Source organism: Lepisma saccharinum, chromosome 14 (genome assembly GCF_977018435.1).
Source record: "Lepisma saccharinum chromosome 14, izLepSacc3.1, whole genome shotgun sequence".
Taxonomy (NCBI): Eukaryota; Metazoa; Arthropoda; class Insecta; order Zygentoma; family Lepismatidae; genus Lepisma; species Lepisma saccharinum.
Genome location: NC_139242.1, coordinates 48,612,897 through 48,640,463, shown reverse-complemented (window position 1 = coordinate 48,640,463; position 27,567 = coordinate 48,612,897). Strand labels below are relative to the sequence as shown.

Here is a 27,567-nt window from a genome sequence, read left to right as displayed (position 1 = left end):
TATCCAACTGGATATTCGAAATGATTTTTATATATATATATATATATATATATATATATATATACAGGGTGTCATTTTAATGGCGCCCACGGACCACGGAAACGTATAGAGGACATCAAAACAAACAACGTTTCTCAGTAACATTTTTCTCGTTGGTGCATGCATCATTTCGGCGCTACAGTCGTTCAAAAAAGACCGTTTTGCCGCCTGAATGCTGGCAACCACACACAACATTTGATTGCATTTGTGACGTTATATCCCGTCCTGAAGAGATGCGTTCCAGGGTTGCCAGGAACACTCATATTCTGTGAAAAATGACATAGCTACAATCAGCCACATTATGTACCGTAAAAGAAAACGACAAAACACGTTCTTTAACCTAACAGGAAGTAAACAAATGACACGAAAACTAGTAGAAAGAAAACAGAATTCAAGTGGAAGTGGTCATATCGAATTTTATATCAGCTTAGATTTCAAATATTTGCAAATCTAGTTACCAAGTTGGCATCTACAATTTAGTCTATCCACTTCGTCCTTCTGATACTAGTTTTCTGTGACACACTGAACAGATGACAAAATACTAGAAATGAAAGAACTCAAAATCCCAAAGGTAAGCAACACATAATATAATGTATATTCAGTGCATTATGAGACAAGGGACAAAAATGGTTGAAAAAACAGGGATATAAGTAGTAGTAATACAAGCTCCAAGCTCTCCGACGACTGTGTTTATCTATGCACCGGATATACATGTAATGTAATAGTTTGCAACTATGAACAGGACAGTATATTCGCTACTGATTCATCATTAGATTGTTACTGTGGTTGTACGTGTTTTAGCCGTAATGTAACAACGTGAACCTCGGATACTTCCGTTATCAGCACAAAAGTACCATAAGGCATCTGGACACAAACCTGTAGATACCAATCTTGCAACGAGATTTGCAAATATTTGACATGTAGCTGGGCGCAAACAGCCACATGTAAGCTGTAAGTCCAATAAAATGTATTGTTGTTGATATTTGACATGTAGGCTGAGACAAAATCCGAAATTGACACTTCATTTTGAATACGTTTTTACCATTTCTCATATCATCGGTTCACTTTCCCCTTCCCCTGAGATGACTGCTGACCTTCTGGCTGGTAGACTATGATGTTCGGTCTACTGGACGCGTTTCTCGCTTCGTTTTACACCTAATCATGTGGTTGGTAGTTTGTAAATTTTCACAAAATTTGTGTGTCCCTTGCAACTCTGCCGTGCGCTATTTCGCCGCAGGAAATGCCGTCACAGATACGATCAAATGTTGTGTTGGGTTGCCAGCATCCAGGCGGCAAAACGGTCTTTTTTGAACAGCTGTAGCGCCGAAATGATGCACCAACGAGAAAAATGTTACTGAGAAAAGTTGTTTGTTTTTATGTCCTCTATACGAATCTGTGGTCCGTGGGCGCCATTAAAATGACACCCTGTATATATATATATATATATATATATATATATATATATATATATATATATATATATATATATATATACATATATTTAAAAAATGTCGTTCCTGACAAAAATTCTGCAGTTCTGCCAAGCTTTTCCAAGGACTTTTTCATATTTGTGACATCATGACTTACGCCAGGCAAAAATTGTCACGAGATTTTTTTAGTCACGTGTGGTTGAAGAAGTTGCTGTTAATATTTGAAAACGATAATGTAGTATTGCACGACATCACAACAATCAAACAAAAGAAAAATTAGGTAAGACACAATCCCATTTCCGATGATTTGTAAAACAATGGAAGCACGAAAGAGGACTTTGAACTCTGACGTAATGTGATTACGCCAATTAAGTTTCTTGTCAAAAATAACATCCACTCTTTTTGTTGATGCTACGGAATACGGGAACTTCGTGTCATTAAGGATAATTGGTGACGTGTTTGACTGGAATTGACTTATTGCAACATTGGAACCAATTATTGTAGAGCAGAATTAATTCGGGTTACATACAAGGCCATTATCTTTACACCAATTTATAGCAGAAAGAACACCGTTGAGAAAATCAATTTCTGGTTTTTTTATTATTTGGCATCAGCTAGCATCATAATTTGTGCGTCGACAGCGTACCAGGGGAGTGTACTGTTTATGAGGTCCATGGGTAGAGTGGAGAGACCTACAAACATAGGGAAGAAATTAGGATTGTCCATGTACATCACTGAAGATCGCAGTGAGAATATGTAGTTGAAGAAAGACCTCTCGATGTTTGTAGTTGCTGTGTAAGGTAAGGTCTCCTAACAAGTAGTTATAGTATATAATAATTTAGAGAGTTATAGTTTCCATTTGCTTCATACCTTCATCTATTTTTGTCCATTCATCAACTTCTCCACTGCTTTCTTCACGTTATATTTGCTGCTCATTCTGAGAGCAAGTCAAGTACAATCAGATCGAATGCTTTGGTCAAGTCTAGTCAGTACCAATACGCGAGCAGCGAAGAAGACAAAAATGCTAAGCTTGTTTTCTCGCAAGCATGGCGAATGGAACCATGGCCAAATTAGTCATGTTTGGTTTATTTTCTTTGTCCAATTCTGTACTTTTGTTGCGACAGTACTTGTTTGATTTGATTTTTCTTATCTAGCGTAGTTTTTCTTCTACTTTTGGCGATGAGGATGAGTGATGATATCGTGAAATTGATGAAGGGACACTCACAAAGAACATACATGCTCAGGCCGGGATTCGAACTCCGAACCCCCTGGCTTCATAGCGTGTTGTGTTAACCACTCCGCCACGGAGGTTGGCTAGACAGAATTTGTGCCAGACGTATTTCCCCTTTCTTCAGATGTGGTGTAACATCGTGTAATTATTTTTCTAATGTTAGTGGAACTCTCATTGCACAACACTAATATTTGACACAATGGACATTCAACCAATACCAAGTTATGTAGTAATAGGACATAATGGTACACCATTAGGAAACTATCAAGTAGCAAATGTAATAAATGCATATAAAAACAATCCACGTTATCTGATTTCGAAGTGAAATATCATCACATCGTATCAGAAATGCTACTAACGTTAATGTACTTGATTACAGAACCTTCGCTTGCCAATCCTTGTTCAGTTATATGGCATCTAAAAACTTGAAATGCACTTTAAAACGAAGCAAAATTACAGATATATACAAATCCTTTCGCAACACACTATATGATTGACTGATTGATGATCAGAAGCAAAGTAAGACCACATTCAATTAAAACTGAAAATTCCTGTGATTTTACTAGAAACCCTCTTACCTTCAACTACACTGGAACTAAATAATTGTTATTCATTTAATTTCTCTTATTTATTTGCACTCACTGTAATATTTTATGTTTTCTCTTGTCGTTTCTTTGTGTAGTATCTATTTCAAGTAAGTTTTTTGTTATTTCATTCATGTTGTGTTTTATAATGTTCTGCATAATCATGTACTCTACCATATGGAGTTGCAATGCACGATTGTATGCATTGTTCGTAACGTTAGATGTTAGTTCGGATATTTTTGTGTGAGGCCTTCTGTTATATGTGTGTTTATAACTATTCTCGATAACATAGTTATACTATCTACTCCCACATTAATACAATCAATTGCCGATTTTGCAGGAAAAAATTAACAAAATTCAAGGCTAAAAATGTTATAGTTATAAATTGGTTCTTCCTCTTTCTGTGAAGTACCTGTTGTAAAGTTATCGTTAACGACATCTACCCGTGTGAAATTCCAACTCTTAAAAGACTATAACTCAATTTTACATTCCCACACTTATCATTGAGAATCAAACTATAGTTCAAGATTTAAAATGTACACACGATACATTGACACATAAGAATGATCAAACATAAAATATGTTTATTTCAAAATATGCGTGACTTCATTTCCTTCGATTTTTCTCGGCAGTCGCAAATACATTATCAGAGCAGGAAATACTGATCCATAGCTTTGATTCCTATCCCAATAAATAAATAACCATGGCGCGGTGCTAAGCACAGGGGAGCACTTTACTTTATTTTTTTACCACTTCATCTCAAGAGTAAGCGCTCTTTGAACACAAGTTTCTTCTTTTCCTCTCGCAAACAAGCACTAAACAGCAATGATAAATATAGTTTTGTGTCTAGTTCTTCTATGATGACGTCACTGTATATACGAAAAGTCACCCGAAATTCACATTTAACTGTCGGTGAAAAAAAAACCTGATAAATGTCTGAATTCAAAGAATTCCCGGCTGATAAAAACTCCCTTTCGTAGCAGAGCTTATGGACTTTCTGTGACTTCTTTTTAAGATTTTGAGATTTCTCTGACCTTATTGGTAGTCAGCCAATACTGAATACCGGAAAATCACGAAGAAAGCCGAAGCACTCCGTTTAAAACAATGGATGAACTATAAGCTGAAAATATAATGAAACGAGTATAATACTGTCGCCACCATCCCAGTCTGGATCTTCAAAGATGGGAGTTTCCCTTTTTTTCACAATTTCATTCCTCACTACTGTTGTCCGTGGAAGGCATGGTCGTTATATTTACAATCAGACACACTTTAGCTTTACAATGTATTACGTAGAAATTTAAGCTAACAAAAACGGTAGCACCGACAGAGGCAAAAGTGATACAGCGTGAGAGAAAAATCAAGCGAAAGCAGAGCTGGCTCGGTTGGTACAGTTGAGTCAAAATTAACTACGTAAATCAATATATTCACGTGTCATTCATAGGCGTGCGCACGGGAGGAGGGAGGCAAGAAGGAACATTGCCCCCTCTAATACTCTCGTTTAGAAATTTAATGGAGGAATCTTTATTACCGTTATTAAACAATAGCTATTGTGGTCTTAAAGAAAAAATAAGTATTTTCAAGCCGACGAAAGTTCCAAGTAACTAGAAAAGGGAAGGGGGTTCGTTATTTTCTTTTAATTGAACTACCCCACTTCATTCTACAGCAAATTTCTTGTTATTAACACTCCCACATACTATATTCGTTAGTTGTGTTTCCCTTATGTGTCTGCAGAATAAATTGAGCATGCATTAGAAATGAATTAATTATGAGTAGTTGTCAATCTGCTGTACTAAACAACAAACAAAGAAACAAATGTTGCCTCCCCGATGGCGTAGTGATAACATCGTCACATTCCAATCAAGGGATCCCGGGTTCGATATCCGCCGGAGGCACATAGAGATTTGGGCTCCTCTTCAAACTGTAGGTCCAGTCCCGGTCAGCCTGTCTGTGCATAAAGTGACCTTAAAGCTAAAACTTTTTTTTTTTAAATGAGGTGTTTCTTTCCCCGACTGAACTTTCATCAAGGCTTTTGCCCCCCCCCCCCCCTCTAATCAGAGGGTTTGTGCACGCCTATGGTGTGATTATCATCAGCTTCTACATGCTCACAATTTAATAATATGGATTAATTATTTTCTGAGATTCCGGGTTAATAATTGATTGATTCGGTGTTTTAAGTCCACTTAATGCACATTAAGGCTAATCAGGACTGGACCTACAGTTTAATATGGGATCCGAACCACTATGTGTCTCCACCGGGTATCGAATCCGGGACTCCTTGATTACAAGGCAAGGACGCTACCACTGCGCCATCGGAGAGGTGTAATATATAAGTTTATGGTAACATCCATTTCCAGGGGAGAGCGTGCCCCCCTTTGGTCCCCTCCCCTTCCGGACACCCATGACAGGGTGGGCCATAAGCCACGAGGTGGTTTCAACAGTTCATAACTTTTATATGCATTATATATGAATATATTGACTCTTTGTTCTTGTGTACATTAATTACATAGGGGAGAATGTAATTTCACGTAAATGTACGCAATTTTTAATAGGCATTATTAAATCTTGAAATAATTTCGTGGCTTATGGCCCACCCTCTATAATAATCGATCAGTTTTCGTATTCGTGATTTTTTCTCTAGGATTTCAACCCCGATCTTATAAAATATTCCTGGATACGTATAGGAAACAAGGCTTTTTTTTGTCTGCAACATTTGATTCTAGTCCTTATCCTATAAAGGACAAATATATAACCCTGGAACGTGTACCTACACGTGCATTTACACGTTCAGGTTCTCTCAACTTACAAACGCACGCAGCACGCACGCATTCTTATCAATACGCATCTTGTACGCCGCACGCTCTCCCATGCTTCAACATGCATGTTATCACGTCAGAGGAGAAAAAGCAGGGACTACTGATCGCGCGCGCGCGCACCTCTACACACACACACACGCACACACATACAAGGCGACCAGAGACACCAAACGAACCATGCATCTACGATCTTGACAGCAACATCACCGTGAGCAGCCAATGGCGAAGCAGGAGCGCCCTACCCCTGACGCGCGTGATTGGTCACCGGATTCAGAGAGATGGAACCAGCGCAGAGTGAAGCAGGGCAGAGAGCAGATGCAATTCAGCGTTGCCAACCGCAGCAGAATTCCACTGACCCTAGAATGAATGTGGCACCGTTCTCTTTCGTTCTAAATTGATTAAATTTTCTATGCTCTGTGCTTGGCTCGTCCCAGTCTATGAAAATAATTAATATTTCTGCATCTGGCTTTACAGTTAGGCGCCTAGGTGGCCCAATACGATGAGTTATCGACTCGCGAAAGTTCCAGGATCGAGTCTCGGTCCGAGCATGGGTGTTTCTCTGGGCATGTCTTCATCAATGGCATCTAATCATTCATCCTCACCATCGCGATCATCTAAAAATGGAATAAAAGCGACGCAAGAGAAGAAAAAACAAAAAAAACAAGTGGGACCAGTGTGGTAATATTTCTTTTAAACACATACAGAATGGTATTTGGAAAAGGGGATGAGGGGGAATTCCCCCATCTCTGCTTGCCAGTTTTTGGCTCTTCGAGGCGGGACTGCACAGGCTTTGTAGATATACTAGTTTTATCCCGGCGCTTCAAGGGTATACTAGAATTTCGCTCTGACTGGAAATTGTATATAGTATATTCACCCACACACACATACGTATCGTACTATATAGTAGATATAGTTTTAATTGGTGTACCACAGATTCACACTGTCGCTTTTGTGGCTTTTTACCGTTGAACATTAGAGTACGAGGGAACTCGCATGCGAGCGTGTGTGTGTGTGTGTGTGTATGAAACAGACTCGCATACACAGACACACGAGCAAGGTCCGGGGCTAAAAAAAATTATAAGATGCCCCTATATAGCTACATTTTCAGTCATAACAGTCAGGCGTTTTCTTTTCTCTTGTGTGGCCTCTTCAAAGCATTTTTTTACGTCGCCGGAAATCACTTTGTAGGTCCAGACTTGGGACTATAGCCTCCAAACAAATGCAGGCCTTATGTAAACACAGGACATGTTACCCACATTATTAGAATCCCTTCTAGTGACTGGCCTCTGTTTTCTACTTTTTAACAGTGGCCTTGGAAATTTCGTTCTGACACGCTTCCCAAGTTTGTAGATGCCATTAATACGAATAACATTTCTTAATAGCATTTTGTCTGTTGAAGCCTCGTTTTCAAGTTATGAGTCATCTAAAAACAGCATTTTCTATCCTATTTGCATGTAGCCATGCAATACATCCATACATATGCTTCATTTATATACGCATTAAAAAAGAGAGTCTAAAATTTCTACCTACAGTATTCACACTCCATAGGTCATTTTTTGCTTTTCCTGGTCACACAGTCTGTTCGTACTGTACTAAAAAGTTTATCGTTTTACCACAGAAAATATACATGGTGAATTTGTACCGCATGGCTGCATATATACAGGATGTAAACGACTTTTTTTTTTCTCAAGGTGTGGAAGAATCGAAATTATTCTTCAAAGGGCAAAATGTTGCAAAAAGAAACATCACTCGTCTAGATAACCTGTACAATGTAAAAGTTTGTCGGTATTGTATGGCGACACCCTGTATAATTACACGAAATATAGGAAATATACCGTGTAGCACTGACTCCTAAAACATGAAGGAATTCCCATCGATCGTTACGTTATCAAGATTCATTGTAGCTGTACACAGGAAAAAAAATTGTTTGGAGCCACCAACAATTATTTCTGGCAACCAAACATATGTTTAAAAATAAGCGACAAACGTTTCTACTAGAAACAAATTATTCCAATAATACTTCACATTTCTTCAGAGATAGGAAATAATTTGATCAAAATTACAAAATTTATTAAAAATATCAAAATGTTTACTTAAAGTTACCAAGAAACTCAAACAAACCGGTTTTTTTCCTGTGTAAAATTGAAAGTCTAAGAAATTAGAAGTCGTATCCTCCTTTTTGTAATTAACATGTACCCCCACATAGCCCACGGAAGGAGGGATAGGGGATGGCCACACCCACTCTGGAAAATTGAATGTTGGTCAAAAAATATATGTTATTTCATTGACACGTATTGCATTAATTAAGAAAGAGATGTATACGGACTGTACAGTTTCAAGTCCAGACTTAATACAGGAGCTTCACATTTTAAATTCAAACTGTCTTTGGGTTGATTAATTGAATTAATTAGGTTTTCTTTGTCGCTTTCCTGGCATTTTTTGCCAGCGGCGTGCCCAAAGGGTATTGTTGGGGTCATAACCCCCCTTTTGGCTCAGTATTCCTGAAAAAAAAAACTTCAAAGGTAGGAAAAGATGGCAAAATGAGATCCGAGTACTAGAGAAAGTATATGTAACTTCCTTCTTTCAAAAATCCTGGGCACACCACTGTTTTTGCTTAATCCCGACGATGAGGATGAGTAATGATATTCATCCCCAGGCCGAGATTTAAACCCGGTACCCCTGGCATCGCAGCATGATGTACTAATCACTTCAACTGTTTGTAGAGGAGGGCAACACTGTTTCTTCTTTTTTTTTAAAAAAAAAGTTATTGGTGCCAATCACTTCCTTAGAAAAAGTCCTACGACGACAATTTTTTTAAGGGGAAGTGTGGTTCGAATCCCAATCGCATTCGTTCTTGCTTCAGTCAGCCCCACGGTTTACTCGGTTGTAATCCCTGATCAGCGCTTTTGCTCAAATGTGGGTTGGCAACCCTGAAGCGATCGCATTCGGCATGACAAATGGGATTCGCGTCTGCGTACAGCCTCCGAAACGGCTCTTCGAGGGGGGGCGGATTGTGTAACATCAACCGATTGTACGTTTCGGCCTCAGCCCAAGGTTTCCTCGCCATACTCCCCAGCGCCACCACCGGCCGGAAGGAGCAGACGGGGCCGGGAAAAAATCTGTCCCTCGTCCGTCCGGTTTCTCCCTCGGAATAGCTCGGCGGTGGAGCATCATCGCCTCTCGGAGACGGAGAGAGAGAGAGAGAGAGAGAGGGAGAGAGAGAGAAGGAGGAGAGGGGAGGGGAGGAAGAGTGACAGCTTGAGTAAACGCAGTAAGTGTCAAGTAGTGCCTGTTTTATACATCTTTAATTTTTACGTGTGAGTGTGTGCGTGCGTGTGTGTGTGTGTGTGTGTGTGCAGATATGGGTGAGCATGTTTGTTTATGCGTGTCGATTCGGACCTAAACAGACGAGACGTGTGTCAGGCATCATACGTGCATGTGTGTGCGTCGCTACAGATTCATGTCACTCGTGCCTTGAACCAGTGTTGTGCTTCGATGTTTACCATTTCACGCCGCACCTTTTACCTATTAAGGTTAACCGCCGCGATGAAGATAACAGAAAAATCAAAATTGCATTCATTCATGCCATGCCCTTATTCGAACCCAGGCTTCCTATATCGTGTTATTCACATAAAATTAAGAAACCATCTACGCAAGTCAGAAATTATAGAATTTACAATATTGTACTGTTAAAATTTAACAGTCTAACTGTTATTTTACAACAACCGTTTTTTATTTAGATTTGAATAATAACATGTGTAAAAATAGATAATGATTACAGTTGCGTACACCTAGCTACATGTTTTTTTAAAAACTAAATCGTAAAAATTAGATTAATTAGCGTAACCAGGGTAGCATTTGAAAGGGGATGAAGAGTAATTCCCCCTCTGGTTTCTGCGCCGCCCTGTGGTTGCTAGTTTTTGGCTCTTCATAATAATTTATATACGACCCCAATGCTTCAAGTAACGTCGTCGCCTTGTAATCAAGCGGTCCCGGGTTCGATACCCGATGGACGCACACAGTCGTTCGTGGATCCCTCTTTAAATTATAGGTACAGTCTCGATTAGCCTATCTGTGAATAAAGTGGACTTTAAACAAAGACACAAACCTCAACCAATGCCTCAAGGGTAGTTACTAAAACCACCCGCACTGGAAAATTTTCAAATACCACACCGAGAGTATGGCTGTTAGCATTAAAAACTGCTATGGTCATTCTTTGTATGGTAGCTGGTTGGTAGGTGAAATTGACGATCTCAGAATTTGATTTCTACAGTCAAATTCTTCCAGTGTATAATCTGAATGAATAGAATAAATGTTTCGTTGTTCTTATTTCCTAAATTTACAAAGCAATACTTAATCTAATATTTTCTAGCCGAAGATGTGCAAGGAAATTTCGTTGCGGAATTTAAAGACGAGGAAAAGGATGGGGATGGAGAACCTTTCTTAAATCTTCTCGAATTTATCTCCATATCTTGTCTCTCTCTCTCGGTCTCATCCTTTGATCATTTCTGTAGAAGAGTTGTCTCCAATTAGAAATGACTCAGAGGCTGGGCTTTGTTTCCAGCTCATAGCAGGGTGTGGATGTAGGGGCTCCACGCATTCACGATCTTGGGTCATTGTGCAACGCATGCGATCGGCACCACACTATGGCTTACTTACCTCCGCTCCCAGGTTGCCATTTTAATAGAGTTTGGGTAAACCCCAGAGCCGCCTCGGTGACGCCCTGAGATCAGCAACCCCTGGAATCGAACTCGAGTCTCCCGCTTGGCAATTGGATGCCCTATCGACTGGCTCATTGTCCACCGCAAATGTTTATTTCATTTTTGTTATTTAGAGTCGCTTCTCGTCCACTTTTGGCTAATCCCAGCGATGATGATGAGTGATGATACGATGAAATTGATGAAGAGATTCTCACAAAGAACATGCCTAGGCCTGGATTCGAACAAAGGATCCCTGGCGCCACGCTTCCACAGAGGTCGGCGGTTCATATTTTATTCACTAAGTTCACAATCACAAGCGGAAAATATGGCAGTAGAAATATGTGAATCTTATTATAAATATATCACTTTCGACAATGGATGGTGAGGTTTTCTTCAATATTTTCCATTCAAGTTTCATCTGAACTCTATTTACTTACGGTCTGAGGGCAAATTATCTATGTTTAATATGCATTTAAGTTCTAGGCACAAGTCTGAATTCATGACGGCGGACTGGCATTCAGAAAGTCGCAAGTCCATGCCCGAACAGCTTATGTTGTGGATTACAATATTCTCTATGTAAAATAACGCTATGATTTGGAACGGGATGAACCTGCGGAGTGGGACAAACTTTTTTCTCGCAAAGCACAAAGTCTTGCGGTCTTTCAATTCAATTAGAGAATTGACTGACTGAAATGTCAAGATGATGTATAATTTCATATTTAATATATTTTACTATCTGTTCTTTTGCCGACAAATGAAAGCAAAACTGTAGTCTATCCTTATCTGGGGGGGGGGGATACTAATACTCCCTTTATCCAACGCTAAATGAAATTAGTCTCAATATTAGTTATTATATCGTACACGATATAAACTAACTCTTTGTAATTTCATATACAACAACACCTTTTATACTCACATAATATTTAAAGAAGTTCTTACAAAAAAATTAAATGTGTAGAAGTTACAATGCCAAGATGTATAAACACAGGTAAGTCAATAACCTTATGAGAGAGTTCACTGGCATGTCAATATTTTAATCAATTCATCGCTACCTTTCTGTATATTTGGAAGTGCCTCAAATTCCCTACTTGGGAGGGTTGAATAACACATTAAGGGTGAGAAACGTCACAATAAACACGTTTGGCGAATGACAGTCTATAGAGTACGAAGATAAATATATGAATAATGATTATCTCTATCAAATATGAATTGATTGTTATAAAAGTATCAGTTTGTTGAAATTTTACAACCATCGAAATGAGAATGGATTGTGATTAGTCTCTTTGGGTCATATTGCGATTACACTATAAAAGTACGGGTTTCACTCATCGCACACCGTATTAAACACCGTCGTCTACTGACGTCAGCACGGAATGCCTTCGTTGTTAGGTTATGTCTGTTAGGTTAGTCCTCTTAGCAGTCCACACTGCAGTCTTTCTGGGGCTGACCAAAAAGGCATTATTTATGCTAAGAGCACTAAACGTTACATGACTAACCTATCCTAACGTCTGACGTCAGTAGATGACGGTGCTCAATACGGTGTGCGATGAGGGAGACCCATAAAAGTACAGTTCAGAGCAAGCTAAAAGAAAGTCGAGCTTTATCTCCTTCTTAGTGCGTGTTGCCCGTTCTTGTAAGGACACCCACGTAGATAGGGTGGAGATATCAGTTTCGTACGGCAAGTTCAGAACAGGTCAAAGCTGTAAATCTAGCCCAGACCTGTGTGTCCCCCTGTTCATCTGTTGCGCGAAGTTTGGGAGCTACTCTTGATTCAGATCCTCTCCAGGAAAAAGCTTTTTCAAAGTTTTATAACTAGCTCCTACCTCAGCGTCGTACTGCATACCCCTTGTGTACGAAACCTGGCGACACAGAAAAGTTAAATGGGTTGCCGACTGTTCAGGGGCTCGTCTCCTTTTGGATTGGTTTCGCAGTGTTTGGCTCAGATTTTATTTGTCCAGAATGAACTCTTGCATCCACAAGTAGCGAGTTTGCGTTTCCTACATCATTCTAAGTTAAAAAATAAAACAGTCACCTTTGACCTAAAAAATTCTTGCCCAGCGTTTAATATCAGTATCTGTCTGGATGCCTTTGTACGAGGGGTAGTCAAAGTTTTAATTATCACCTCGAAAAAATCAAGCTGCGACCATGAAACTTGGTGATGGTGTTAGTCCGTCTCTACATATTCACCCTTCAATGCGACGCATTTTTCACAACGATGGATGACTTGGCGGAGACCTTGGTTGTAGAAGTCTGCATTTTGGCTGTTCAGGGAACGTTCCAACTCGAAAAGCACCTCGTCTTCATTCTGGAAATGCCTGCCACGCAATGGTTTCTTCATCCGAGGAAAGAGGAAGACGTCACTGGGTGCCATGTCAGGAGAATACGGGGGTGAGGCAAAATTTGATAGCCCAAAGAAGCAGCATGTGTGACTGTGTCCTATGCAGAATGAGCTGGAGCGTTGTCGTGGAGCAACGTCGTGACAGCCTCCCGTAACCTCAGTGTCGTAGATCTCTGTGACGTAGTGGTTAGCACATCCGCTACGGCCAGGTGTCCCGGATTCGAATCCCGGCCTGGTGCTCTTTGTGAGCGCCCCTTCATCAATTTCATATCATCACTCACCTTCATCGTCGCGATTAGTCACAAATTGTTAAAGAAAGCGAAGTAAAAGAAACCTAGAGTGTCGACAATACAAAATTATCATTAAATTTCATGAGACTCAAAGTCTCCAAGGTAAAATATAATACCTTGGTGATCAATAAGGGAACAAATGTTGCATACAATAAAAATATATAAAACATAAGTCCTAGTTGCACGTGAATCAAGAAATTTAAGTCACCAACAACACCACGCGGAAAAGATTAGTATTACAGGTAAAAAAAAAAGATCATTTCGGCCCTCCCCGATGGCGTAGTGGTAACGTCGTCGCCTTGTAATCAAGGTGTTTCGGGTTCGATGCAGGCACATAGTAGTTCGGAGCCCACTTTGAACGGTAGGTCCAGTCCCGATTACTCGATCTGTGCATAAAGTGGACTTAAGACAATAACCTACATTCATACATGATCATCTGTCTAGAGATCGGAACACTCTTAGTGTGGTATTATATTTCTGGAATAGTTCACTCTATTTGCTATGCAAAAATCAAAGAACAGGCCTGGATTTGTTCTGAACATGGCGGAACAGGTTCTAAACTGATTAGTGTTTACAGAATTTTAAGGATAAATGGGTACCTTTGTGTACCCACTGGTGTAACTAGGTATAGGCTCACCGGTCGGAAGCCTTCCAGAAACTTTGTCTAATTATTCCAAAACACAGGGTAATTCAAAATTAATGTTACAACTTTGCACAGTTTTTATGACGTTACTATTTATGATAGAAAATCAGTCAAGGTATAAGTATAAAGAAGAACTCTGGAAGTTTTACTCACATTATAAAGATTCAACATGTGAACCACGCGTAACGCGGAAAAGGTCCAAACGATAATCAAGTACTTCCTATGCACGAGACAGCAAGTCGTTGTCAACGGTTTCTAAGGCACTAACGATACGCAGTTGTAACTGGCAAATTTATCGGAAGGTTCAAGCATATGCATTACTACCGAAACGCATGCGGAAATGTCTTTGCACCATTGTGATTGAATCAGTTCTCGATAGCTCCAACACACAATACGCCTTCTACTGGTCATTAGCCATTTTGCGACACCATTCATTTTGAATTACCCTGTATTGTTCAATGATGTTTCTAATTGGTTGATTTGTTTATTTTACTTCGCTTTATTTTAGCCGCGATAGCTTAGTCGTTAGGGCGTTTGTCTACCATGCGAGAGACCCGGGTTCGATCACCGGCGGGGGAAAACCGGAATTTTTTCTACCTGTTGAAGCGGCTCCGGCGCCCACCCTACGACGTATAAAGTGGGTGCCTGGAGGAAACTCTGGAGGGTAAAGGCGGCCAGTGGCATGGTGCTGATCACATCACCCCGACCTTCGACCGTGATCAAGAAAGTGTGAGGTCCTAACTCCACACCCCCCTATACGCCTTCATGGCGTGGTGCAAAGCACAGGGAGCACTTTACTTTTTACTTCGTTTTTCTGCCATTTTTGGTTAATCGCGAAGATGGAGATGAAAAGTGATAAGATGAAATTAATGAAAGGACAATCATAAACAAAACAGGAGAGGACACAACATAAACTCCAAGTGGGTCTAGACGCCAGAGACTCGTTAGACTGCAGCAATGCAGTCCAGAGTGTGTGTACTACGTGGAATCTCAGTTTGGAACGATGAGAAAAGAATTCATCAGGAGCGACTAACCGACGCACAGTTTCAACTACGGACAGTTGTAGTATATTTCAACTTTAGCTGTCACTATAGCTACAGCAATAGTCATATTTTGGTATTGTTTTGCTCTGAAAAATGTTCCCAAATGCTGCTTTTATTTTTTAAATTGAAGTCTGAAGAGCACCCGGAAAGAAATTGTGTCTATGTCTCTGTGCCTACCGCACATTGATCTGGCTGCCCGTAAGAGCAAACAATCGATATTACCCGACATACCTAGATGTCGGAATTCAAACTCGAACAAACATAAAAACAGAATAATGTAGAGTGAAAGTCCTGCTATTGTCTAGATCTGAACCACGTTAATAATAAGTCAATAAGCGGTTTCGTTACGTCATATATTACAGGGACACTGAATGTTGTCCTTTAGAACAGTGTTCACACTATGTTGATTAAATTCATACCAATTCTGCAGAGATGTAATCAGGTACAATGTAAAACAAATAGTAGGACATTTCAAGAGCAGCTGTGTACTCCCATACATACATTGTGTATTTGTCGTGTTAACAGAGTCATTTTTTTTTTCAGTAAATTTAAATGATGCCTGTACCGATATAAAAATACAGGATGACCATGAAAGCATTCCTTCATTTCTACAATGAAATTCTTACACTTAGCTAGAAAGAATCGGCAAGAGATGAACTCGTTATTACAATGTTAGTGCACACCCATAAGTGCGATTTTAGTGGCCCGGGGACATTTAGGTGATTCTCAGTACCCAGGCACGTATCCAGGAATTCCTTTCGGGGGGGGCTCAACACCATTTTTTTAAGGGGTATAGTAAGAACCTCACAATTGTGTGTTTAAGACCAGAGGTGGCAATTAGGTTCCAAAACGGGGGGGGGGGGGGGTGTGGAGGGCGTTGCAAGAAAGTTTACTTTCTCTTGGCAGACAAGGCTTAACATTAAGAGGCCATAATGTTGAGGCAAAAAAATAAAAAATGGGGAACAACTATCTCTTAAATCGTTGCCATTGTAAGGCTGTCATTTTAATCAGAACGTGAAATCTGAACATTTTTACCACTCGACTCCTCTGTTTCCATGCATTAATTATGTGTGCCCGAACCATCTCAGTATGTGTGTTTGTCCATTTCATCTCATCAGACATAAAAACATCTATGGTGTCTTTGAGTGTTTTGACTAAGCTGTTACACATGCACGGGATGGACAATCCACTCGACAACGCGAGATTCAAATTGTGGGCTGCGAACTGGACGTAGACAGCTCTCGAATATTTCTCTCTGAATCGAGCCTGAACACCACTAACGTGTCTTGTCCTCCCATTTTTCAGCTCTTATAAAAGCCGAAACCCACCAAATTGTTCAGATTCAGGCCTTAGCACTCACAAGTGTTCAAAAATGCCTGTCACAGCTTCCGCTGTTTTGTCATATATCGGCACGAAACAAAGGAAGTCTTCTCGAATACAGGTGGATCACGAAACAATTAATGCACAGTGAAAACCCCTCCGTTCCCAACACATCTAATGTTTCGTCTCCCAGTATGATGAAATGCTTACTCATTTATCTCCAGTGACGTGCCCAAGGGAGGTTTGGTGAGGTAATAACCCCATTTGACCCAGTATTCCCCCTCTCCCTTCCGAAAATCCTGGGCACGCCTCTCTTTATCTCCGACATTTTTTAAAATCAACTCACCAGAAGTTTTTATCATCGTATTGGAGATTAAAGTAAGATGCGTTCTTCCTGCAGGTTTGGATATGATCCTTTAGGGTGCTGTCGTCTGCCTGCCTTCACAGCTAACCTTAACAAGACCCTAATTTTCCATCCTTGTGACTTGGATTTTCAAGACTTAGGAATGTTTCAGACCGAAGTAACACGCGATACATGTCGATTGGAATGGGCCAATCAACAGCAACGTTTCACACCGTAGCGACACAAAAGGCCGCACAAACCTAATTTCGATTTGTGAAATCCTCAGGCGACAGGGTGTGAAATCTCCCTTATTAGGCCACTGTCATTGTCACCTCGAAGTAGTAGCTCTTGTTGACCACAGAAAAAAATATCCTCAACCGGTGATAATGCTCCTCAGTTTTCCTATATTTTCTGTGCTTGTTACGATTTGATATACACAGGACATGTACTATGTAGACATTTTAACGAAAAATCGGTTGAAGTCAAGGATGGCTAGGTGGCTCAGTTGGTAGAGCCCTGATTTGGGTCCTGGTAGAGCCTGCAATTTCCGTCTAAAATGTCTACATATGCAACATCTTCTTGCTTTTTCTTCTCGACATTCATAAAATTTTCGGCTGTCTCTTTATGGTAGTTAAGTGTTTGAATGTGTTTCGAACCCAGTAGACTTAAACAAAAGTAATTTTTATACCATGAAATTCTCGGACTGCATATACGAAATTTAGTTCTGGCAAAACTAAATCATCACTCAAAACTTTGCTTTTCAGTTGATCTATGCAGTTTATTTCTGTTTTAATAAACCACTCCAATATCCGGTACTGCTGAAATATTCACTTTAGAGAGAGATCTTTGATCTCTTCGGCCCTCGAACCAAACTAGCACTACACTGAGGCCCCGAAAATTCTGCTGTCGTCAATGTCTTCATTTTCGAATCACTATATCTTATAAAGCAATCAGAGGACGCTGACTGATCTGATCACCAACGACTGTATGAATTGTCACACTTACCTCTGAAATCTCATTAACCGATTCTTTGTACAGATCAACCGAAAAATTGAATCCGCGTATTTATATTCTCATTATATTCTAGAATGTTCCGTAGATAAAACGATTCGTTAATATAGCCAGTAGTTGACTCCTTCTCTCATTCAAGAACGTACCCCCTCCCGCCTTCCAGAGATTAGAAATTACAACGAATCGCCCTAAGTGTGGCGCTACCTTTGTTGTGCAGCTTCCAAATTCTGACAAGTATCTACATAGTGCTCAAATGCGCTGCGAGAACACCGAAAGCACAAGAAAAGTGTACGTGTAATATTATCAACAACAGGGTTATAGAACATTCTTCGTCTTGCCTCGATAATTATCTATCTCCTTAAATCATCGTCACTATTCAAAAAGCCAAAAACCTGATTTTATCTAGTGTAAAATAAAAAAAAATCCTGGGGGGGGCCTCGAGCCACCTCAACCCCAGCTTGGATACGTGCTATTAATAATAACAGGGTTATAGAACATTCTCCATCTTGTCTCGATAATTATTTCTCCCAAATTATCATCACATTATTCAAGAAGAAAAAATCCTAGTTTTATCTAGTGTAAACAGAAAAAAATTCCTGAAGGGGGGCTCGAGCCTCCTGATTCCCACCTTGGATACGTGCTATTGACAATAATAGGGTTATAGAACACTCTCCGTTTTGTCTCGATAATTATTTCTCTCAGATTTATAAATTTATTATCTTCACATTATTCAAGACGCCAAAAATCTAATTTTATCTAGTGTAAATTGAAAAATTTCCTGAGCGGGGGGGGGGGGGGCTCGAGTCATTAACTATAACAGGGGTATAAAACATGCTCCGTCTTGCCTCGATAATTATTTCTCTCCTTACATTATTTTCACATTATTTAAGAAGCCAAAAACCTAATTTTATCTAACGTAAACTGAAAAATTTCCTGGGTAAAGGGTCTAGCCCCCTGTGCCCCATCTTGGATACGTGCTATTATCAATAACAGGGTTACGGAACATTCTCCGTCTTGCCTCGATAATTATTTCCCTCCTTAAATTATTGTCACATTATTTTATTTCACACCACAAGAAATCAAAAACCTCTTTTTATCTAGTGTAAACCTAAAACTTTCGGGGGGGGGGGGCTCGAGCCCCCTAAGCCCCCCCTCTGGATACGTGCCTGTCAGTACCTCATCATAGTTTTCAGCTTTGAGACTGCTACACGTTTGGATTACACATCTGTTCTTTAACGCATCTGCGTCGTCAGGTGGACTTCGACGGTGGGCAAAATTTTTGCAGATATGGTTCCTAAAATTCTATTTCTCGCCCTCTTCTTTATTATCCCGTTTCTCTACTTCCCCTATATCATTAATTTTCCATCTCTTTCTTCGACTCCTTTTCTACTTACCTATTTCATTCTTTTTCTGTCTCTTTCTCTCTCTTTCGTCTCCACTTTTCTTACACAGCTTCACTATCTATTTCTTTATTTCTATGTTCCCTGCCTGCATTTCTATTTTCATCAATCTCCCCTTTCTTCCAGTATCTCTTCATATCTCCTCCTTTCTGTTTCCTGTCTCTATTTATCTCCTATCTTTCTTTCTAAGTGTCATGCCTTTTTATATTTATTTCAATCTCTCTTTTTTCACTGTCTCACTATTTATATCTTTCTATGTTCCGTGACTCTTTTTTTCTATATTTCTTTCTTTCTCTCTATTTCTATGTTTCTTGTCCCTTTTTCTATTTTTCTTTCTTTCTCTCTATGTTTCCTGTCTCTTTTTCTATTATTTTTCTTTCTCTCTCTTTTTCTGTTACCTGTCTCTTTTTCATTCTACTTTTCCTTTCTATGTTCCCTGCTTTTCTTTCTCATTCTCTCTCTTTCACCCTGTGTTTATCCTTTGCTTCTTTTCCTATCTTTATCTCCTGTTTCACTCTTCATTCTCGTTTCCTTCCTCAATTTCTCTTTTTCTGCCACTTTCTCTATGTAATTCTCTCATTCTTAATATCTTTTTTAATCCTTCTTTGGGAAGATTCTTGGATATTTGGGTGGGCAGGAGGGTGGGCTAGAGCCCCCCGCTGGCAAAAAGTTCCGAATCGCTTGAGTAAATTTCCTAGATTTGGTCTCTTCACCTAATGAAGGTCAGTGCCACCTTTTCCGCTGTCGGGCGATTATTGTCCGCACTCTCTTCTAAAATTGGACCCACTATACAGTCACCGGCATTAAAAATACAACACCTAGATCCTGACATACTGGCTCCCCGCATGGCGCTTTATGTGATGCCTAACTCTAGGGTGATGACCGAACAGCAAAAGAGAACCTACAATGGCAAGTTCCGTCTCCGCAGTAGGGTTATGCAACACACGTCAAGCCATGCAGTGAAGCTAATATTTCAGGATCTAGGTGTCCCATGTTTATTGACGATGACTGTACCATGAAGACACACAGGAGGGAGAGTGGAGCCCCACGCATTCACCATCTAGGGCATTGTGAAGGTGATGCGATGAGCACCACGCTCCATCGCCTTTATCACACAGAGGCACCCTTGTCGAAAAATTCACACTCCAGACCATCCAACCAGCTCGCGCTTGACGGACCAGAGCACTGCAGCTCCCTCATTCCGACATAAAAAATAATTGGGTTTAAGATCTAGTGAATCAAATTTTATACCTTAGCACCAAAAGTTGGTTAATTGCCCTTTGCCCTACCTGGCAATGCAATAATATAACCATATAGAACAAATTATACCATCATAACTTCTGTATATGTTATTTTAAAGAATATATTTTAAATTTCCAATTAGGCACCCATAAATTTAAATTTGTACAGACAATCGAAGTAGGTCAAAACAATTAGGTAAACGAGATCCAAATTCAAGCAGCTGAAAATAATGAATATAGAGGACAATGATATAAATTCGGAAAATATAGCATAATTATAATTAAACCATTAAATCCATTATTTTTATTATGTGTGTGTGTATCAGAGAGAGAGACTGAAATATTTGTCAGTGAAAATATTCTCCTAGACCCACGATTTAATCCTAGAACATCTATTATCACGTCGTCGCAAAGACTGACGAACATTCCACGATTGCATAAAATGGTTCATAAAAACGAGAAAGGAGATGTCATTTCTTTGTTTACAATTCCTTATAATTATTCAATGTTAAATACATTTAGTTTATTAAATAATCAGAATGTGAGTGTAAAATTTGCAATAAATATGCTTTTCGAAAATTCGTGTTACCTATTTTGCTACATATTTTAAAAGCAAGGGCTGCATAAAAATCCGGTATCGACTGACGAATAATAATAAGACAAGTACGATGATGGGGCTGTGAACGAATTTTGAAATTTAAAGCCTACGAAAGGAGGTGAAAAGTTCGGAATTAAGCCGGCCCCCGTAGCAGAGTGGTTAGTACATCGCGCTACGACGCCAGGGGTCCGGGTTAGATCCTGGCCTGCGCATGGATATTTGTGAGTGTTCATTCATCAATTTCATCGCATCATGACTCATCCCCATCTTCGCAAATTAGCCAAAAGTGGCACAAAAAGCGAAGTAAAATAAAGCAAATCAATCAATCGTCGGAACTAAAGATGGCTAAATGTTTTAAGAAGCGAGGCCAGATTTGAAGAAATAAGTTTGCATTCTGTGATTTGGTTGTTGATATGAAATGTGAGAAAATGGTGTATCCGTTCGACAGGAGTAACAAATATTATTTTAAGAGAGAAGTGTGAAATGGATTAATTGACATAATAGGTTTATTTATTATAGGAGTTTATACTGCTGACAATGGAATATAAAGCCTTATTCCAGCAGTGTTGCCTTTGGCAGAGATACTAAAAATTAAAACATTAAACAATTAAAAATAATAACAGAGACAACGAAATCTTAGATCTAGCATAAAAAATAATAAAATGCGTAAGAAAGATAAACATTGAATCCTAAAAAAAATCTATAGAATCTATTGTGCATTAGAATGTTCAATGTTCTACTTGAAGAAAAAGGTCACACACAGATATAAATGTATAATATCAATATCAGAAAAGTAAAGTAAAATAAACAAAATAAATTAATCGTTCAATCTATATGTACACACACACACACCATATTATATGTATATAATGTGTGTGAGTGTGTGGTGTTATGACGTTGTTTGAATCACGGAAGTTACAACTCGAACACTGGCTATTCAAAACGAGAGACACCACATCCCCTTTTCTAATAGTAATTTGCAACATGGCCCAGAATGGGGCAAGGGTCTAAAATCTGGGAGGGTGTCAGAAGAAGCGCGTGACGTAAACTGCGTGTCCTAAATTGGATTTTTCTTGTGTTTCAGGAGCTGTGAGAGAGAATTGGCCCAAGTTTACTCGTGCGGACGACCGTGTCGATCCCAGTGACAGATACTCTGAGGAGAACGCGCGATACGCCGGGCGAGGATGCGAGCGGACCGCTGGACCCAGTAGGGAGGCTGCCGGTGATCTTCTGGTGGGGACATGCGGCCGCGTTGACGGACGGACTCCGTAGCCTGACCCCGCGGTGCGACGCCCGGAGACGAATGTTGAAGGAACGGGAGAGGGACACGATGGGGCCGGGTGGAAGCCCCGTCGGGGAGCCGGCGATCTGTGCGGGATGCGGCGGGAAGATCGTGGAAAGGTTCTACCTGCTGGCGGTGGACAGGCAGTGGCACTCCGCGTGCCTCAAGTGTAGCGAGTGTAAGTTACCCCTGGACTCGGAACTCACCTGCTTTGCGAGGGACGGCAACATCTACTGCAAGGAGGACTATTACAGGTGAGTGAGCGACTCTTCAAAACCCATTTTCAGCCGAAAATACTGTTAACTTTTCACACAGGAAAAAGACCAAAAGTAGTTTCAGAGACAAACAAATGATTATTCACTAATACTAAATGCTACTTAGTAATCCTGCACATGTGCTTATAGTTACCAAATAATTTGTTCAAAATTACCAACTTTAGTAAATTCTTTGTTGTTGTTGTTGTTTACAGTTACCAAATTTCTTAACAAAACAGTCTTGTTATTCAACGATTTCATTTTTTTTCTGTGTTGCAGTGTCATTTGCGTTATCAATTATGAAAACCATGTCATATTAAGCGTATTGAAGAGAGAGTGTACGCGTCGTGTCAAGTCAATGGCATATTTTCATGGAAGGCTGCTAAATATTGTATTTGATGAAGTGGCTAAAGCAAGCATTCATGTTTCATTTTTCCTTTATTTTCAACATAGCATCCCCTAAATTATATTCTGCACTCCCTCAGCACGCCGCCCGCTGGGCTCTTAGTAGTGTTTTCCACGGGACGAGACGGGACAGGCTTTTAAAAATTCGAGACGAGACAGATTGACCATGTGTCATGAGACAAACGAATATTTTCGAGACAAGACAGCATTTCCACGAGACGAGACAGGCCAAAGTCTCGTCTCGTAGGCAACACTAGCTCTTAGAATCGGTAGCTAGCTGCAAGAGGCACATGCTCCCCCCCCCCCCCCCAACACACACACCCTCTGAGATATCTGCAAAAGTTACGTCAATTAACTGCCATACGCAACCAAATAACGAGAGAACATTTTTACCAGAGATATTAGAATGATGTTCACTCCATAACTAGGTGTGTGTCGAACGAAAAAAGTTTAGTCGGGACGGGATTGGGAAATCCCAACGTTGGACACTGAAAAAAATTCGCGAATCCCGACTAGATCGGTGAAAATCTCATTATTCTACACACTATTTCACCCTCAAGTGGTTGTATTTGTACTTCTGGAATGAAAAATGCTAATTTGAAGAAATTTCAGACACTTTGCGTAGAAAATACCAAGGAAAAATCACTTTTAAATACGATCCTTTGGAATTTCTCGACTCAAAAAGACAAAGCACTATTTACCAATAATTTGTAGATGCTTATTGAAAGGAAGTAAGGTGAATCCAGTTTCAATGTAAATAATGGACTCGATTATAAACTTGACAACAACAACAAACTATTTTCAATTTCAATATTATGATTTGTATAATATTATTATTAATAATAATAATAAACGTGGTAAAATATAAGTTTCTATGACTAAAGGGCAAGATGTGAAATATTACTCTATCCCCCACTCCGACAAAAAAATTCCCGATGGAGGCACATAGTGGTTCGGTACTTTAAACTGTAGGTCCAGTCCCGATTAGCCTTACTGTGCATAAAGGGGACTTAAAACACAAAATCAATCAATCAATCAATCAATCAATCCGAGAAAAAATTCTGCGGACGTCTTTGGCTAGCTTGGTGTATGAGTAGGGTGTAATATGATCACATAGGCTGGTGAGTAAGCACGGTGTTGAGTTCCGTTGTGTCTGCGTGCACCGTAATCACTTCGGGGGAATTCCACAGAAAGTGGTACTACTCCAAGTAAATAACAAAATGAATCAATCTGAAAGTTACTGTTGTTTTTTTTAATTCATTAAGGTTTAAATGTTTTGTGAATGCATATTTCACCAACAAAATTTATTAGCGTCTGTAGCCAATATGCTTCACAGGCAAATGAAGTCAAACTTCGCTACATTTTTAAAGCGTCACACACGCAACTAATTTTCGTAAATCGTTTTCACGCATTATGTACTAGGTCATCATCATACTCAAGTTTTTTTAAAAAAAATTGTTAGCGGACAGCGTACAGTACTTCATAATTATATGAAGTCAGTTCTCTATGAATTTAAATCCAATCTCATGTTTAGAACCTTACATTTTATGTGTGAATGCCACACACGTAACGCTTACATCTAATCATAATTCATTAGCATCGTCGCGACTAGCCTAAATAAGTAGAAAAGCGGCGTAAAATAAGAATACTACAAGGAAATTGTAATTATTCTTACCCAAGCCGCTAAACCACTGATATTGGTTATCTGAAAATCTCTCATTTGAGATTTTCGACTGAGGGGTCAAGCTATTCCATGAAGTGTGGCTTGGAATATGGTTGAGTGTAGTGCTTTACGGAATCCAATTACAATAGAGCAATATATATAATTTTTATTCTTTTCATTACACTCACAGAGATGCTAAACAATTTATTAGCTGGTTTCACTTTGATGAATTAAAATATTTTGTTACTGGGATTACGTCACCCTTCAAAATAAAATTCTCACTCTCCAATAATATTCAAATATCTTCATAAATGGTGGTAAAATTACGTAACATAATTGTTAATTGAAAACGTTGTAACTTTATTCATTATTATGAGAACTGCAAGATAAGCCTAATATTAAGTTCTTAGGCCATTAATAAATAGTATTATCTAAATACTTGATCACGACTTTTTAACACGTACACAAAAGCTGAGTATTGAAAGTTTATATCGATAAACATGTATGTGTGAAGTGAAATGTACCCACTCCCCCAAGGCAAAAAATTGCACGTCCACTCGAAATACGGGCATAACAATGCGCCCATGGCATGCATGCATGGAAGAGCATCACCTTAATACACACAATATTGATTAGGGATTTATTTCAATTGAACCATGTACGCATGTGATATACTCAGTACAAATCATATTTGTACATCGCATCATTGTCAGTTACGATGAGAAGTACAATAAATCCGCCATTTTACCTTGAAAATTAATGAGGTTTTGTTCTAGCCAATAACATCTCCCTACATTTAAATTTAGTGAGAAACCCAGAATAAAGTAACGTAACGTAACGAACGTTACTTTCTAAAATCTCAAAGCGACACTACTCAAGCGACTTTCTACAATCACAAAGCGAATAAAGCAGTAACTTTGTAAATCACAAAGCGATACTAATTTAACATCAGAAAGCTATACCAATGCAGTGACCTTCTAAAATTGTAAAGCGACACTAACTCAGTGACCTTCTTAAATCACAAAGCGATACCAACGCAGTGACTTCTAAAATTGTAAAGCGACACTAACGCAGTAACCTTTTAAAATCACAAAGTGATACCAATGCAGTGACCTAAAATCACAAAGTGATACTAACTCATTGACCTTATAAAATCACAAAGCTATACTAACGTAGTGGCCTCCTAAAATCACAAAGCAACACTTATATAAAATGAGAAAGCGATACCAACGCTGTGACTTTCTAAAATCACAAAGTGATAACAATGCAGTGACCTAAAATCACAAAGTGATACTAACTCATTGACCTTATAAAATCACAAAGCTATACTAACGTAGTGGCCTCCTAAAATCACAAAGCAACACTTATATAAAATGAGAAAGCGATACCAACGCTGTGACTTTCTAAAATCACAAAGTGATACCAATGCAGTGACCTAAAATCACAAAGTGATACGAACTCATTGACCTTATAATATCACAAAGTGATACTAACTCATTGACCTTATAATATCACAAAGTGATACTAACTCATTGACCTTATAATATCACAAAGCAGCACTAACGCAGTGACATTCTAAAATCATAAAGCGACACTAAAGCAGTGACCTTCTAAAATCACAAAGTGATAGAAACACAGTGACTTTCTAAAATCTCAAAGCGATACTAACTCATTGACCTTATAAAATCACAAAGCGGCACTAACGCAGTGACCTTATAAAATCACAAAGCGGCACTAACGCAGTGACCTTCTAAAATCACAAAGTGATACCAATGCAGTGACCTTCTAAAATCACAAAGCTATACTAACGTAGTGGCCTCCTAAAATCACAAAGCAACACTTATCTAAAATGAGAAAGCGATACCAACGCTGTGACTTTCTAAAATCACAAAGTGATACCAATGCAGTGACCTAAAATCACAAAGTGATACTAACTCATTGACCTTATAAAATCACAAAGCGGTACTTACGCAGTGACATTCTAAAATCATAAAGCGACACTAACGCAGTGACCTTCTAAAATCACAAAGTGATACCAATGCAGTGACCTTCTAAAATCACAAAGCTATACTAACGTACTGACTTTCTAAAATCACAAAGTGATAGAAACGCAGTGACATTCTAAAATCACAAAGTGATACCAATGCAGTGACCTTCTAAATTCCCAAAACGATACTAAAGTACTGACATTCTAAAATCACAAAGTGATACCAATGCAGTGACCTTCTAAATTTCCAAAGCGATACTAAAGTACTGACTTTCTAAAATCTCAAAGCGATACTAACGTATTGACCTTTTAAAATCACAAAGCAACACTAAGGCAGTGACCTTCTAAAATCAAAAAGCTATCCTAACGTAGTGGCCTCCTAAAATCGCAAAGCAACACTCATCTAAAATGAGAAAGCGATACCAACGCTGTGGCTTTCTAAAATCACAAAGTGATACCAATGCAGTGACCTAAAATCACAAAGTGATACGCACTCATTGACCTTATAATATCACAAAGTGATACTAACTCATTGACCTTATAATATCACAAAGCAGCACTAACGCAGTGACATTCTAAAATCATAAAGCGACACTAAAGCAGTGACCTTCTAAAATCACAAAGTGATACCAATGCAGTGACCTTATAAAATCACAAAGCGATACTAACTCATTGACCTTATAAAATCACAAAGTGATAGAAACACAGTGACTTTCTAAAATTACAAAGCGATACTAACTCATTGACCTTATAAAATCACAAAGTGGCACTAACGCAGTGACCTTCTAAAATCACAAAGCGACACTAAGGCAGTGACCTTCTAAAATCACAAAGTGATACCAATGCAGTGACCTTCTAAAATCACAAAGCGATACTAACGCATTGACCTTCTAAAATCACAAAGCGACACTAACGCAGTGACTTTCTAAATCACAAAGCTATGCTAACGTAG

The 27,567-nt window shown here is 39.2% G+C and overlaps 1 protein-coding gene across 1 annotated transcript in view; it reads left to right on the top strand.

The window, feature by feature from the left end:
* Positions 1 to 22,327: 22,327 nt before the first annotated feature.
* The window catches only part of LOC145998355 (LIM/homeobox protein Lhx9-like), a 77,645-nt gene continuing 72,405 nt past the window's right edge, over positions 22,328 to 27,567 (top strand). Inside the window, exon 1 of the mRNA XM_083134763.1 lies at positions 22,328 to 22,560. Coding sequence (XP_082990889.1) covers positions 22,328 to 22,560 — 233 coding nt within the window. The remainder of the gene's footprint in view (positions 22,561 to 27,567) is intronic.